The sequence below is a fragment of the Phallusia mammillata genome, chromosome 1, assembly GCF_965637545.1.
Source record: "Phallusia mammillata chromosome 1, kaPhaMamm4.hap1.1, whole genome shotgun sequence".
Taxonomy (NCBI): domain Eukaryota; kingdom Metazoa; phylum Chordata; class Ascidiacea; order Phlebobranchia; family Ascidiidae; genus Phallusia; species Phallusia mammillata.
This window is the reverse complement of record NC_137252.1, coordinates 35,062,361-35,079,263: the sequence shown is the minus strand read 5'-3', so window position 1 is coordinate 35,079,263 and position 16,903 is coordinate 35,062,361. Positions and strand designations below refer to the sequence as shown.

The window sequence follows — 16,903 nt, the reverse complement described above, 5'->3', positions numbered from 1 at the left end:
AATTTGTAGATGCATAGTTTGTCTTTTGACTTGTGTTTATCAATGTTTTGTTTGATGTTCACAAAACTTAAGTATTGTTTATCAAGTTTATGCTAAACAGTAAGGTATAGAACAGGGCTACTCAATTGGCAGATTGTGGTCCATATCCTGACCCTTGAAGCATTGGATGTGGACCTCGACGGTGTTCTAATTATAGCTACATATATACTATTTTGTGTGTTAATTAATTGCTCATCGCTGTGTAGCAGCAGTTTTTAAACTGGAGCCTGTATAGCGAATTCTAGGGTGGCTGCAAGGAGCCCAAAGTCGTATGTGAGCATTTAAGGGGGCTGGGGGCGTAACTGATGGAGTTTTACACCCAAACTAATAAAATATGAACGTACAATGACTTAGTTAACAGTTCTGTAAAATTTTGTCCCAACCAATCAAATTTTTGACCACTACAGGCATTTTAAGCAACAACCGTTAATGCTTTTGATGTCAAAAGTAAGGCAATTGTTTTTTGGCCTAAAAACTAAAAATTTACAATTTTGACATTAAAAAACATTTTATTGACAAATTTTGATGTATAAACAACTCAAGTAGTTAAATTACGCATTATTGTACAAAAAGTTAAAATATGGCCCAGACCAAATTAACTAAAGCAAAAGGATGTGCAAAAGTCTAACAGAAGGGCAAAAATCTGAACAATCTAGACCTAGCCTATTTTGAAAAGGGAAATGAGCTAATAAAACTCACTCCCAAAAGACAAACTGTCTCTAAGACACAACAAAAATTGTTCAATACATTTGTCGAAACTAAAGATAAACTAGAATAGTGGTTTTCCTATAAATTGGCAGTTTATGTATATACTACATAATATTTAACGATGTTTCACATATACCTTTTACTTTATAATGGATATATATTTGGCACCTACTTTTTATTGGGTCCCTATTTTTTTCCTTCATAACATATAATAACATTTCCTTTATAAGCACTTTATAACATAATTGTTTCTGCACGCATAATCTAATGGGTCCCCACACATGTGTATGTGCGATTTGGTAACAGTAAAAACAGGGGACAATCATTCTTAAACTGGAATAGTGGTTTTCCTGTATATTCCATTTTAGAGTAGCTGGGGTCAATGCAAAGCTCCAGACAACAGAGGTTAGCGTCGATTTTTCGCAGTTTCATTTCTGTCAGCGATCATTGTCTTGGGGCGTGCGAATGTTGCTAGATAAAGATATGGCGGCAAGAGGGGCCCGTCGTTAATCGCCATAAGATGCAAAACTGCATGATACAACAATTGCATAACAAACGTTTTTAAATGATCTACAAACATATCTTAATTGCACAGTGCAAAAAGACTGCCGGATAGCACGTCCAGTTATGCGTGAGGCCAAGATATTCGCTTTTCAGTGGGCAGAATTGGGCTTTTCAACATTTTATTTCCTTAATAGCCCTTTGTTGAATTATGATTTTTAATCCGCACATAGCATTCCCTGACGCCGTTAAGTTTTTACATACCAACAATACGATTGCTTAGCTAGGCTTTTTATGTCCAAAACCTGTTCTGAAACAGTTTTATTAACGCTTTTAGTTTGAGAAGTCATGTTACATATGTGTAACAAATCATGCTGCGTTGTTGAGTAATTACTCGATTGCACTGAAATGTTTAACAGCCAACAAGGAGCACCCTATCAACAGCTGTTTCAAATTTCAGCAGGTTAAGTCGAGAACAAACATACAAATATTTAGGGGTAAAGGGATGAAAATGGATATATACAACTTTAAGTTACAAATTAAAATACACTGCAATGTACCATTTAAAAAATGATGAAACTCCAAAATCATCTGCTTTAGCAAGTATAGCCACTTTTAAAAATTTCATCTATAATGTGTGTAAATTTGAAAAGGTTTGAACCAGTCTTTCTTGACCAAAACGTGGGAACAAATCTGCATTAGACGGAAAAAAAGAAAAAAAAATAGATAAAACAATATGCGTAAAATGACTTGGGATCTACCAAAAATTTTACACGTTTTGGGGTGTGTTGAGCTTCACACCATATCAACCTATATATTTCACTTTATGGTTTATGATTTACAATAAGTAGACAATGGGCCATTTACAACAGTGTAAAGTAGGCTACAAGGTGTAAAATGAAAAGTTCACGACCACCTCTACGACACCATAACAATGCAGTTTTTAAACAATTTTGACTTTGTTAACAATTTTGACAATTTTTTGTCCTTTGCTATAAATTATGACAAATTTTGCAAAAACATCTAGCAAACAACCTACAAACACAAGTAATATATCACCTCTATAATAGTTACCCTTACAGCACCATTACACCACAAAATTTGTTTGTGGTGCCCAGCAACATCTGGGGTTAGTGGGGTAAATGTTCGAGCTACACAACAAAAAAACAACTTTAAATGACATACTCCACAATCTATCCAAAGGCTAGTGGGGTAAATACTGAGGTTATCAAGACAAACAAATAAAGTGCACTTCTACCAAAAAGTTTCATCTAAATCCATCAAACATTTTATGCCAAACGAGTCAGGAAAACTTTAGGAAGGAAAAAACAAACAAATTGCGTAAAATCAATCTGTGTCCCCTGGCGGGACCCATAATTGGAGGGTGAATTTAGTAGTTTTGCTTTTTTGAGAACCTGTGGGTTAACTACAAGGTCTGCCAGATCAAACTCTGGAAATATTATTTTCATATATAAGAAAAAAAATAGGCAAAAATAAGAAAGAAAACTATATCCTCCAGAAGAAAGACCCATAATAAATCACAGTCTTTACAAACCCCATGTTTCATTTTACTGATTCCTCCACAAATGAACCGCAGTGTGTCTGCGCTCTGGTTGCAGTTGTGAAGACTCAGCTCAACAGGTTGATTCAGCCTCGGGAGAATTTCAGCCAAGGTGTGCGCTGCACTGGATGAGATGGGAGTGTTTCCAAAATTAAACACCACAGGAAGATAACTTGCAAGAAAATCCTTTTCATCATCTGAGCATTCTTGCAAGTCCGTCAATAAATCTAATAACATAAACAAAAAATAGATCAGTTTTTGCTGGTTGTATAAACGGATAAAGCAGAGCAGTTTTCATAAAACATACAAACACAGTGTGGACGTTTCTAAAAAAAAAGAAAGAACTGGTTGTTTTTGAATTTTTGTTATAATTTCATTTTTTTTATTTTGCCTACTTCTTTATTTCCACACCAACACTGTAAGTAATTGAAAATTGAAGATTCAACATCTAAACAAAAAGGAGAAAAATTGACCAATCCCTTATTAAAAGCTTTAAACAAATTCACTTGTTGAGCAAAATATCACAATAAGATAATTATGCCAGAACACAAGATTTATTTTGTCCAGGTCGTTGCAGTAGTTTTTTCCACTGGCGTCGCTTCCTATTTCAATTTTTTATTAGTTAATGCTCCTTTAAAATTGTTTTTGAATAAAACTTAAATTTCTTAATGTAGTAAACTTCAGAAAAACAGAGTCTCACTATAAATTGTGTATTAATACCAAGCTGTCCAACTGCTTTCATTGGCAGGATATCAATTTTTAACATTACTGTTTTGTGTGAAGTACACATATAAAAAAATCAAACACACTCATACCTATTAATTCAGAACCAAACAACAGATTGGTTGTCATGAATTCAATGAGGCTTTGGCGAAACAATACCATCTTGCCTGCTGAAAGAAAAAAATGTGATCTGGGCTTTATTGAGTGAAAGTGGAACTAAACAACAATTAAAAGTGAAAATAAAAAAGTTAAAAAACTATTTGTGTTTTCTTCAGGAAAGAGTTACATAACAGGTTATGACGGTAAACTTAGAAGTGAAATTAAAGCATATTGACCCGTGAACTATTTCAGCTGAGAATTGTGGAACCTACTGCGTTTAGTTTTGTCTCCCAGCAGTAGACCACATAAAAATCGTCGAACCATCGACCAATGACCTCCCTTAGTCACCTTGGGAATGATTTTGTGGAATTCTTCATCTGGCATGAACTCGCAGATGTACTTGGCTGCAAACACCTCCTGCAACATTTGATGTGAGAAGTAAAATAGCTGATCACCATCAAATAACCGTTGACTTGGAAAGCCAACTTTATGAGCAAAGACTATGATGATATCTTGGACAACTGTTGCATCAAGGTGGCCAAGATTTTCTCTGGTGAAAACAACTGTTTCCTCCAGTATGCCTTCATATGCCATTTTACCAATTGGTTCCCATAACTTAGCAATGTCCACATTGCGTGCATGTTCAGAGTATCTTAGTTGCTCTAACACAGTTCGGAAAACCTCTGTAACTGTTCTTTCTTTGTTGAAACCTTGATGTAAAACCGCAAAGACAATAAATTGCAGTAACAAAGGATTATGGCAAAGACCAAAGAGTTGTGGGGTTTTGGTGGATAACGTTTCCCACAATTCATCTGCTTTATCCCCAGCCAAAGCACGAAACAGCTTTTTCATGTCTTCAGTTGAAAGATCATTGACATAAACTGTAACATCTGGACGAAGCTGTGATGGGATTTTAAGAATACTTTGGAGGCGCGATGTGAAAATCAGCAAAGATTCTTTAAAGAACTTTTTGCAACAAAGATTTGCTACTAACTGATCAATTGGCAATGGTGTATCATAACCTGCATTTACTGGTGTCATGTTTTTGAGTGACCAAATGGCCTGGTCATAGCCGTCAAAAACAAAAACACACTTCTCTTGGTTTTCTATCATCCATTGAAATGCATTCTCTTTTGTTTCATCATCTAACGCAGGACAAAGGAAGTCAACAAAAAGTTTTTTGCATGCTAGAGGTTGCTCATAATTTAAGTCCATAAATCTAAGAAGAAACTTGGCAGATTGATTTGTTTTTAACTTTACCAATTGTTTGGAAAGAGTAGTTTTTCCTGAGCCAGGTGGGCCAACTAGTGCAATAAACTTTTTTCTTGAGGTCAAGCGTAAAATTTGGTCAAAGTAAACTGGCTGATTTGCAGTAGTGAAAAAATTCTGTCTGGTGGATGGTATGAACTCTTCTGGAAGTCTCCAGTTAATTGGCTGGTATGCTTTTTTTATCTTAGGATCCTCTCCTTCATAGGCCTTGTACATATACATTCCAGGATGTACATCAGGAAGTTGGTTGGGTTTCAATGCTTCATCATAAAACACCACACTTTCTGGTAAGCTCTTCATATGCTCCTCTTGGTGTTTTTTAATAGCAATAACTGAAATTTAAATGAACCTCAATTATACAAAGAGCTGAAACATTATAAAAGACAATCTTTTGCTTGCAAAAATTTTTTTTTCATTCAAACGTATTTAAAAATGTTTTTTTAATTAAATTTGCTTGTTGCTAAAGCGGAAAGAAAATCAAACACAATGTTCATGATTTTAAAAAGCAGCATATTTACAAAGAACAAACTACAAACCATTATTAAGACTGCTAAAAAACCTACAAAAAGTGAAACATTTATTAACACAAAATCAGATGTCATTAAGTCCAATTTCTACAAAATCCACTAGGTCATTTATGGGATTAAGGTATATGCTTTTACAAAGCCGCTGCAACTATAAATATAAATAATGGTTCGCACTGTACTTTATTTCCCAGATTATTTATATTTCATTGCCTTATCATGCCAAAGAAGCAATTCTGCGACAACATACACATAACAAATTGTACTGTTCATCGAGTCTAATCACATCCAAGTTATAAAACCTTAGCCAAAACTAAAAATATGCTTGCTAACTTTATACACCATAAAACAGCTGATTTCTAGCATCGAAAAGACTGCCAACCCCTCCGTAATAAACCAGCTCAATTGCAACCAGTGAATCACTCACTTCTGACTGTTTAGTGTTTACAGGCTGCAAAGATTCCACTCAGCTAATTGAGCTAAAATGTAAATACCAAACAAGGAACCCACTACAAAAAAATGTATAAACTTTTAATACAGTAGGGCTTGTATTTCTGATCTTAAGTACTGTTAAACTTAAAACAAAACTAGAAGGGTGTCTTACTACATTTTGTTGTTGCATATATACTATAACCTATTTTAAAACATAAATATATTTCCTATGCTTATTTTGCATTGGGTCCCATATTAGTCACCGTCTTTTATAACTTTAGTCGTTTCTAAAGGCAAAAACTCATGGGTCCCCACACATACAAAGTTGTAGATAATGCATTTCAGGAGATAACCATGCAAAAGTTGGGTGTTGTAAGGTAAAACACAGTGATCAGCACTGGGCTTAAATAATAATAGTATGTAGAATACAAACTGTAAAATTAGATTCACCCCAGATATTGGTTAAAGTATGTCCTATTTAACGTTTTAAAAAAACTGACCCATTTTAGGGGGCTAGTAGGGTAACTAATTTGGTTCGACACACAAACTAAAAAATATATAAAAACCACAATGCCTCAATCAAATATGACTGCAAAATTTCAGCCCAATCCGCCAATGTTTGAAATTTTGACCACTAGAGGTGTTTTGAGCAACAACCCTTAATGTTTCTGACGTCATAGGGCTGTTAACAAGCCCCCAACTGCCATGGCGCAAAAACGACTACAAAGAAACCCACCAACGAGCAACAAACAACTGGTTGCCCTTGTAACACTATTGCGCCAAAGAAATCTTTCGTTTGTGGTGCCCAGTAACATACAAACACATTTTACACTTTAGGGGCTTGTGGGATAAATGTTAGGACTACAGGGTTGAACACAACAATTGACACCTATAAATGGCATACCATACAAGAAATCCAAATTTCAGCCAATTCTGACACTGTTCAAAAACTCACCCATTTTAGGGGGCTAGCGGGGTAAATACTGGGGTTATCAACAAAAACAAAGTGGGATGCACATCTACGTGAATATATCTACCATCTATGTAAATTCCAGCCGAATCCATCAAACATTTGATAGAAAAATGAGTCGGACAAACTTTGGGTATAAACACCCATTTTAGGGGGCGAGCGGGGTAAATACTGGGGTTATCAACAAAAACAAAGTGGGATGCACATCTACATAACTATATCTACCATCTGTATAAATTTCAGCCAAATCCATCAAACATTTGATGGAAAAACGAGTCGGACAAACTTCGGGGAAAAAATAACCATTTTAGGGAGCTAGCGGGGTAAATACTTGGATTATCAACAAAAACAAAGTGGGATGCACATCTACATAACTATATCTACCATCTGTGGAAATTTAGCCAAATCCATCAAACATTTGATAGAAAAACGAGTCCGACAAACTTTGGGGAGAAAAAAAAGGAAGAAAAAAAACAAACAATTTGAGTAAAATTCAATATGTGTCCCCTTCAGGGAAGGGGACCCATAATTCCTGGGTTTAAGAAGTGAAAAATCAGCAAATCCACACAAAAGTTGCTAAAAAAATTCAACACACTTCAGAATGCACACCAAGAATGTATAAAACTATTGGATCATTTATGTGGCAAGCAGAGTCGTTTTTAAAATTTTACGTTTCATGGGCCTTTGAAATGCTTGTGATGAAGTGAATCTGAACTCAAAAGTGCCTGGATCAGCCGTCTGCAGAGTCAAACCTGTCAACATAAGACACAGATTATAACTAAGTTTTTGCAATCAATCAAATAGTTAAGGGTAAAATCCCTAACCTTCTAACTTGGCACCATTAGCATTGATTAATGGAGTGGTAGGGTGGCCAAAAAAAATCTGGTCTGGTTATAAAAGCCTATATTGCCACATATGAAATTTGCTGGTTTAATTTTCACCCTACAAGAGGTGAAACATTTATTACACAAAATCAGAAGTCAAAAACAAGGCAAGTGTGTGCCACTTTTGTAACAACAGAACAAAGGCACCTAACATGGCATTACTCACAGGATCTTTTCCACAAATTCATCAAGTTTCTTTTATGTCCAATTTGGGCTAAACCCACAAGGTCATTTACAGGATATATGGATATTTTTTATTTGATATTTCGTTCTGGACATTTTACATGAAAAAATTACTGAAAATTTCGCTCCATTGCATCATAATACAAAACTAAAGTCCCAACAATGTCTTGATTTTTATTGACAAGTGTTATGTGACAAAATAACTACCCAACAATAATTGCTGTGCAGTGCAACTCTATTTTTTTCTTCACTTAAAAGTTGTAAAAACCACAAACAGAACTTTTTTGTTAAGTCCGAAATAGAGAAAAATACTGTTATAGTCAATAAGGGTGAAAAAATTTTTTTGCCGAGGTTGGGGTAAAAAACAATGCCTTCACAGCTCAACCAAAAATTTTTCAACAGTTTCTTTTTTATGTGAAAAATTATTCTGTACATAAACCATTAACCATTTTCAGACTTTGTTTCTAGGCAATGTTCTGACAACAGTAGTTAAATTTCAATCTTAAACAGTCTTGGACAGCCTTAAGAAACTTTCCTGTAGATTTTTAATACAAGTTTGGTGTCAATAATCTTTGTTCTGTGTTGTGTCATAACTGTTACCTATTAAACAAAAAAGACTCCACTTAACTAGCTTCTATACTTTTTCAGATATCCTGTTGTTCGTTTTTACCCCAAATGGTTCTATAGGAATGGGGTAATAAAAAACAAAGTTTTTACCCCAAAATTTTTATTTGTAACCTGGAAGTTTAGAAAATAAAAAGTTAGCCTATAAAACAAGTACTCAACCAAAACTTTACAAAATAGCTTGAGGGCCACACCAAAAAAATAGAAAGTAACTTGCATAGCTAAAAGTACACTCTTTGTGTATGGGCTTTGGGCTATATAAAAAATTTCTACACAGTAGGGAAAAAGTGGGTAATCAGTGCAGTTTGTGCTTGGGAACACAATCAGTTTTGGGCAGGAAATGGAAATTTATTTTATCTCAAGTTTTTAGGTTACATGGCACACCAGAAAGAGATTGAGCTCCACCTAAACCTAGTTGCACACCAAAAACACCTGGTAAACAATACAGAGACACAATCAAAGGCAAAATAATCCCATGCAAGAAAGTTAAAATGCCATGGAAAGTGTTACCACCAATTTGAAAAGGTTTAATTAGTTTACAAACAGTTTGCTAACTACTGCAAGTAAAGTTTGCAGTATTTCAAAAACAAAGAAATTAATGTGCCTTGTTTTTTTCGGCTGTTTAATCTTAACTAATTATTAATAATATTTCTGTGTTATCTCTGACTTTATGATGGTTTATATCAGGGATGATGAACCTGCATCCTAAAGGCCTTATGTGGCCTTTTAGAGCTGTAAGTGCAGCCTGCGATGCCAAAATCTCTTTGAAGACCTTGACATTGCATAATGCTTCAGTCGAAAGGAAATGTGGAAATTCCATTTTATTTACCATTATTTCCTTTCTTAGATTAATATTTAACTGGTTCTAGACCAGCTGCTTGCACACTAGTTTTTTGTGTGGGACTACTGAGAGCTTATGGCTCAAAAATCTTATTTACGTGACAGTTAAGCAATTGTTTGCGCAGAATGCAATTTTGTAGATTTGTCTGTGATGTAACAAACTTCTGTAAAAATATATCATTGATATGCTTACAAACACAAATCTGTAGGTAAAATAAATTCTGAATATTGCAGTGGGAAATTTATTTAAGTTTAACATTGCATTCAGCTTGGACTGTGCTATTCAGGAAATTTAAAAAATGACCAAATGTATGGAAAGCACTGTTTTGATCTGATAAATTAGTCGATGCCTGCCTACATGAGTGTCAACAAAACGCTGGGTGGCCACACCCCTGGTTTATTTAGTTTATTTCTTTCAATTAAAGTTCAACCAGCCACTTACATTTTTTTTAAATAGTCCCAATGTCCATTTCTTTACCCCGACATTGTTTTGTTTGTATCTTTTTCAGGATTAAAAACAACAGTTTTTGTCAAATATTTTATTTTATTTAAAATTAAAAATACTTAAAAAAGTAGTCCATTAGCTCTATTTGAAAGTAAAAACTGACTTTCGGGTGACCAAAACAAAAGTTTGTGAACAAAGTTTGCAAAATTGTTTTTTCCTCTGGACTATATAAATATATATTGGTCAGGCCAGAAAAAAATTAATAATGTGGCCCATAACGAACACTGTCCATAAAGCAGTTATTCTCAAACTTTTTTCTTGTGAGCACCCCTTTTAAAATCAAGAAGCAGTTTTCGATCCCTTCCCATAACTTCCACTATGTAATTGTTGCAACCAACCAAAAAGAATTTTACTAATGCAGGTCTCACACTCTTTAAAGTGCCACACAACAAGACCACATGAACAAACTTGTATGTATGCACACATATCACGCTGGAGACTTGAATTAAGTACTTAAAAATAGTGGTGCAATACTTTCGTTTTTTGTTTATTCTTAAAAAGTTTGCAAAAAAATACACTAAAACACTTTTTACCTTTTGTTTTCCTAAAAGGGGGTGACAGTTCAAAAGGATCCTCGTAATCTGAACAAGAAGAGTTCAGTGTTAACTACAATACATGTGCAAAAGATAAATTGTGTTATGGTTCGGTATACCAAAAACGTGGACAAAAGTTCTATTTGCATCCACACTGTGTGAAACACTGATACCAGCACTGCTTAACCCAAACATCATTTTTAGAATGCATCACCTGACCTAACTTGAATAGTGATTTTCCTATATATTGCCAGTTTATATATACTACATCATATTTAACGATGTATCACTCATACCATTTACTATATTTATAATGGATATATATTTGGCATTGGGTCCTTATCTTTTTCCTGGCATTTTATAACATAATTGTATCTGCAAGCATAATCTAATGGGTCCCCACACATGTGCATATGCGATTTGGTAACAGTAAAAATTAGGCACAATCATTGTTAAACTGGAATAGTGCTGCGCATTGTTTTGGAAAATGGATGAGTCCAACTATTTAAACCAGTGATTCTCAAACTGTGTGCCACGGCACACCAGTGTGCCGTGAGAGATTTCCAAGTGTGCCGCAAAATATTCCCTATCTTGAAGTCAGACATTACCTGGTGTTTAGAACTTCATGACGAAATACTGGTGTACATAACAATGTTTCAAAGCTCATATTTTAGTTATTAGTAATGAAAAGCATCATTACCCACCACAATACGATTGAAAAGTAACATTCTTTGAACAACATTTGTTATGTTTACCTGCGAGGTGTGCCGCGCAAGGAAATTTTAGTTCTTTAATGTGCCTCATGTTTAAAAAGTTTGAGAACCACTGATTTAAACTTTTAACAAAGTTTCAACATTTTTTTCCTTAATAGCCCTTTGTTTGTTGAATTATGATTTTTAATCTGCACATAGCGTTCCCTGATTAAGTTTCTACATACAAACAATACGATTGCTTAGCTGGGCTTTTTATGTCGAAAACCTGTTCTGAAACAGTTTTACATGAATAAGTTGACCTACATTAACGTTTACAGCCCAATATAACTAACATCGTAACATATTAATTCCAACCAGTGAGAAAAAAATGTCAAGTGACGACTGCATTCATGCGTGAAGCAGAGGCATTTTTCAATGTGCCACTATCGTCAATCACTCCCATTGCGTCAGCTGTGCTCTGAGCGAGCACAAATTTGACAAAAGACAACATTTAAAAACATATTAGGGCTGTGAGAGTAATTACTGAGCCGATTGCACTGACATTTTTTAACAGCCAACAAGGAGCACCCAATGTATTTCTGACCTCATTAACATGTGAACAAACAAACAACTATTTGAAGGTAAAGGGGTGAAAATGGACATATACAACTTCAAGTTACAAAGTAATTCAAAATACGCTGCAATGTACCAATCAAAAAAGTTTGAAACTCCAGAATCATCTGCTTAAGTATAGCCATTTCAAAAATTTCACGTTTTTGGGAGCTGTGGGTGAACCGAGCGGTCAAACGGGGTCAAAATTCACATGGACCATCTTTACACCAATATCTGTAATGTGTGCAAATTTGAAAAAAGTTTGACCCCTTCAGTGAAGGGATACATAAATATAGAGTTGGGTACTTGACCGGTTAAACAAAATCTGGTCAATTGACCGGTCAAATTGGTCAAATATCGGTCAAATACTATACACATTATCAAATTGCAATTTTAGTTAAAATTTTTAAGTAAATCTTCTCATAAACCATAAGTAATGGAAATGAAGTTTTAACTCATGCAAATTTTTCTGTAAAATAGGAAAATGTTCAGTTTATATTATATTACAGACTTTTCCGACTGCATTGCATGCTTTATTTCATCTATGGCCCCACGTGTGTGTCTGTATTTTTCTTTCAGTAATCACATTTGTGAACTGGATTCTTATAATATTCTATAAACATCAGATTGAAGTCTATCTTTTAACTATGATTTAACTGCAAAACTTGCTTATTCTGCTTAAAGTCGTAATTTGTGCTGTTGTCACATCTCAATTCATGACAAACAAGGAATATATAAAAGCTTGATTATATACATACACCTGTATTTAATCCACAAAAATCTATTCAGGGCAATTATAAGCCAAATGCATAGCTACAAACAGTTTTTCCATCAATAATATAAAAAAGTACCTACAAGTTTACACAATAAATAACTTAGATTTTTTATCTGTAAGTCAAAATGTGCAACATTTGCAAAAAAATGCCCAAGTAAATATAATGAACTAACTTACCCCCATGGACATATCACACTCGATTTGTATTAAAATAAAACCGTGCTAGAAGTGATCCATGTTTCTTAATTGCATTGTAAATCTTGCAAAGTTTGCCATAAAAGAAATCAGATCTTAATTTCAGATTAAAAGTATCTCCTAATTAAATTGGACATTTATTTCAAATGAACAAAACACATCTATATTGGCCTTCAAAGCACTTAGTAATACAAAAGTATGCCCTCAACTTTTCTATGTGAGAGCTATTAGAAAAGCAAGTCCCTCGAAAATTTACCTCATTTGATTTTTAGAATTAAAAATAGTATTTGACCACTCAACTAGAGTGCTGTCAATTGACTGGTCAATTGACCGTATTTGACTGGTCAATTGACCGTATTTGACCGGACAATTGACCGGCTTACCAACACTACATAAATACGATGCCAGTGAATTTTGGGAGAAGCAGCACAGCTATTTTATAATGGATGCCACCATAAAAATTTGAATTAGGGAGGCACACCACACCAGGAGTCAATGCTTATGTCCCACACATGTGTTTATGTGAACTGTTTCCGTGTAAAAATGGTGCATTATTTAAATTATAAAGGACAAACTAGAAGAGTGGCTTTCTGATATACTTCGATTTTATATATTCTATATGATATTTACCAATTTACTATACACATCATTTGATCTACACATATGATTGTTTTTGTAAACAAAAACAAATGGGTTCCCACACGTCCGTTTGTGCAGATTTACAGTAAACAAATGTTGCGGTGATTTTTAGATTCTTAAGGACAAATTTTTAGAAAGCATTAACCCAACACACAAAAAATTGTTCGTATTCTTTTTGCACTATTATTGTCATGTAATTACAAAAACATAACAAGTACTTTAATCTAATCTCTTGCTTTGACCCATATATTGTTGTCCAAGGTCGGATTTTGAACATAAATTTTTTTAGAAAGCTGTAACAGTTGTGTTACAGACACTTTAAATTAAAAAGCAATTCACTGCAAGTGTATACATAACAAATTGTTTTTCATTGAACTTTGTTTCGCAAAACGAGTACCATTGACCTGTAGTAACCTCTCAGGGTGCACACGCAAAACCACTGTTTGACCTTTTGATACCGTTTTCAATAGCACGCAGTCCTTGGTGTTCAACAATACTCTTAAGCCATAAATTATACATGAGTATTGACTTCTAAATTGATTGTAAAAAACGCTACATTATGATGAAAGAAAGGTATGAACTGTGTTTGTAATACCTACTAGTTGACCTTAAGTAACCCGTGATCATGCGGCGACCAACCTGATAACGAGCATTTAAAAAAACATTTATTTGGCAAAAAAGTCAAGTTAACTTTTTCATCTTTACTTTGATTAACAAAGTTTTGCTTGACATACACAAAACCGAAGCACGGTTATTAGGTTTAAATCACGTCATAGGTGTAAAACCTTCGCCAAAACTAAAAATGTGAGTGATAACTTAATAAAACGAACTTAAAAATACTATTACTTAGATAACTAATAGCATTGCTGTGCACAAAAGCTGATTTCTAATCACTGAAACGACGTCCCGTAAAACGTCTGTCCGACGTCAAGCTGAGCCCTCCCGCTATCGTAAACCAGTGAGTTACTCTCTTGGTACTTCTGCCTACAGTGGGTTTCTTGATCAAACGAGCGTTAGACACATTTACGTTTCAGGGGCCTGTGGATGAACCGCTGGGTCATTCGGGGTCAAACTTCTAATGGATCAAGTTCAGATTGATAACTAAGATATGTCCAAATTTGAATAAATTTAAAGCACTTTTTCTTCACCAACGAGCGTTACAAACCAGCGGTAAAAAATGTACGCTTCGGACGCCTGTGGGTGAACCGCTGGGTCAATTGAGGTCAAACTTCAGGAGGATCAAATTTGGATTATTAACCAACATCTCTGTACATTTGAATAAATTTGAAGCACTCTTTCTTGACCAAACGCGTCTCACAAACCAGCATTGGACAGAAAATAGAAAAAAAAATCTGGACAAAAACAATATGTGTTTATTCCATCATTACTGCAGAAACTGGTTAATCGGGATTGCAATTTGCCAAGCATTTTTCCTGATTAACCAGTTTTTTCAATTATCTGAAATCTGTATAAATGATGCAACATGTTATCAAGGTTGCTAATTTACACTTTTCCAGTCGAAATGAAGCTCATTTAAAACAAAAGATATGATTTCTCTCTTTAAAAGTATAAAACAATTAAAAACACTCTTTAGGTTGGTCAGCACCACCACACAGAAGGTGACCCACAAATTCACTTGTCTCTTGGTCACCTGAGTCTTAATTTATACATGACTTTAGTATTGAATGTTGAATTTATGTAAAAGCATAAAGCCAATAAATGATAAGCTGCAGACAGTGCACACTGTTGCGACCTATGAGGTCTCATCAGTGCAGCTGGTGACAAGAGATCGAGAGATGAATGGCTAAACTAGCCAATGTGAATGATCTCTCGTCACCAGCTGCACTTTTTAGTAGCATGCAGTCCTTTACATAACCTAGGTAATGTTTCTGGTGTTTAGTTTTCAAAAAATGAAAAAGCTACTTTGTAACAAAAAAATCTTTCTTAACTGTGTTTTATGATACCTACTAGCTACAACTAGAAGGGTGGCTTAGCACATATTGCCATTGCATATACATTATAACCTACTTTAAAACATTACTATATTTCCTATACTTATTTTATAATGGGTCCCATATTATCTACTGTCTTTATAACATTGGTTGTTTCTGCAGGCAGAAACTCATGGGTCCCCACACATGCAAAGTTGTAAATAATGCATTTCAAGAGATAACTATGAGAAAGTTTGTTATTGTACGGTAAAACACAGTGACTGGTACTGAGCATAAATAAATATGCTGTATGGACTACAAACTATTCAAATTTCATTCCATTCATCCAAATAGCATATTATTTTACGCTCGGTACCGGTCACTGTGTTTTATCTGACAACAACAAACTTTCTCATAGTTATGAATATTCATTCCGTTCATACAAGGTTTTTCTCTGTCTGAGAAAAAAGGCTAAACACAACAATCAGCTCCTTTTAATTGCGAATTGCACCTGATTGTAGGGGGTAGTGGGGTAAATGATAGTGCTACAGGGTAAAACAACAATCGACACCTATAAGTGGCACACTCCAGAAGCTGTCTAAATTTTATTCAATTCAGACATTGTTTAAAACATTCACCCATTTTAGGGGGCTAGAGAGGTAATATTGGGGCTACGGGGTTAAACACAACAATTGACACCTATAAATGACAAATTCTACAAGCTGTCAAAATTTCATCTAATTCCGACACCATTAAAAAAACTCACCCATTTTAGGGTGTTAGTGGGGCAACTAATGGGGTTCTACACCCAAAAGTAAAAAATATGAAATTACAATGACCCAATCAACAGTTGTGTAAATTTTTATCCAAATCGGGCAATGTTTAAATTTCTGGCCACTAGAGGAGCAACATTTGTTAACACGTCTGACATCATAAGACTGTTAACACCACAAAGATTTATTTATTCCCTAAAAACGCTAAAACACTCGGAGTTTCTACTTGCAATTAAAACCAACAAACGCCCTGATTTTTTACGTAAGTGGTCCGGCCTTTGATTGTCGCGTACCTGACTTGGCGTATTTCTTGTCTTGTTTGTATTCTTTCTCATTTTACTTGTTATCGTAATAAAAAAAAAAAAAAAACTGTTAACACCCCTCTGACTGGCATGTGCAAAAACGCCCTCCAAGTAATGCACAAACACAAGTAGCACATTCTCTGGTACCTTTACTATACTGTTACTCCACAGAATTTTTTCGTTTGTGGTGCGCAGCAACATGCAAAAACGTTTTACATTTTGGGGGCTAGCGGGGTAAATACTGGGGTTATTAACTCAAATGAAGCAGATGGCACATCTACATAACTATATCTACCATCTGTGAAAGTTTCATCCAAATCCACCAAAGATTTCATGCCAAAAGTGCATGGAAACGCTAGGCAGAAAAAAGAAAAAAAAAAGAAAAAAAAAAAGAAAAAAAAAAGAAAAAAGAAAAAAACAGAGTGAAATCAAGATGTGTCCCCTTCAGGGAAGGGGACCCATAATGACCATGGCCAGTGACCTTTCGACATATTTTTTGGTCGCATGCAGTTCATCTTTAATGTTCAATAGCAACATTTTGCCCTTACTATACGAAACCTAAATGTTGTTTAATCAGTTTCTTCTTTGT

At 34.7% G+C, this 16,903-nt stretch overlaps 1 protein-coding gene across 1 annotated transcript; it reads right to left on the bottom strand.

The window, feature by feature from the left end:
• Positions 1 to 1,153: 1,153 nt before the first annotated feature.
• Positions 1,154 to 10,488, bottom strand: LOC145211843 (uncharacterized). The gene is made up of 6 exons (XM_080080066.1): positions 10,396 to 10,488; positions 7,498 to 7,578; positions 3,904 to 5,232; positions 3,625 to 3,699; positions 2,821 to 3,036; positions 1,154 to 1,275 (listed from the first exon to the last, which is right to left on the bottom strand). Exons 2-6 carry the CDS (start codon positions 7,502 to 7,504, stop codon positions 1,154 to 1,156), a joined length of 1,749 nt encoding a protein of 582 aa, XP_079936192.1. The 5' UTR covers positions 7,505 to 7,578; positions 10,396 to 10,488.
• Between the last annotated feature and the right edge of the window lie 6,415 nt (positions 10,489 to 16,903).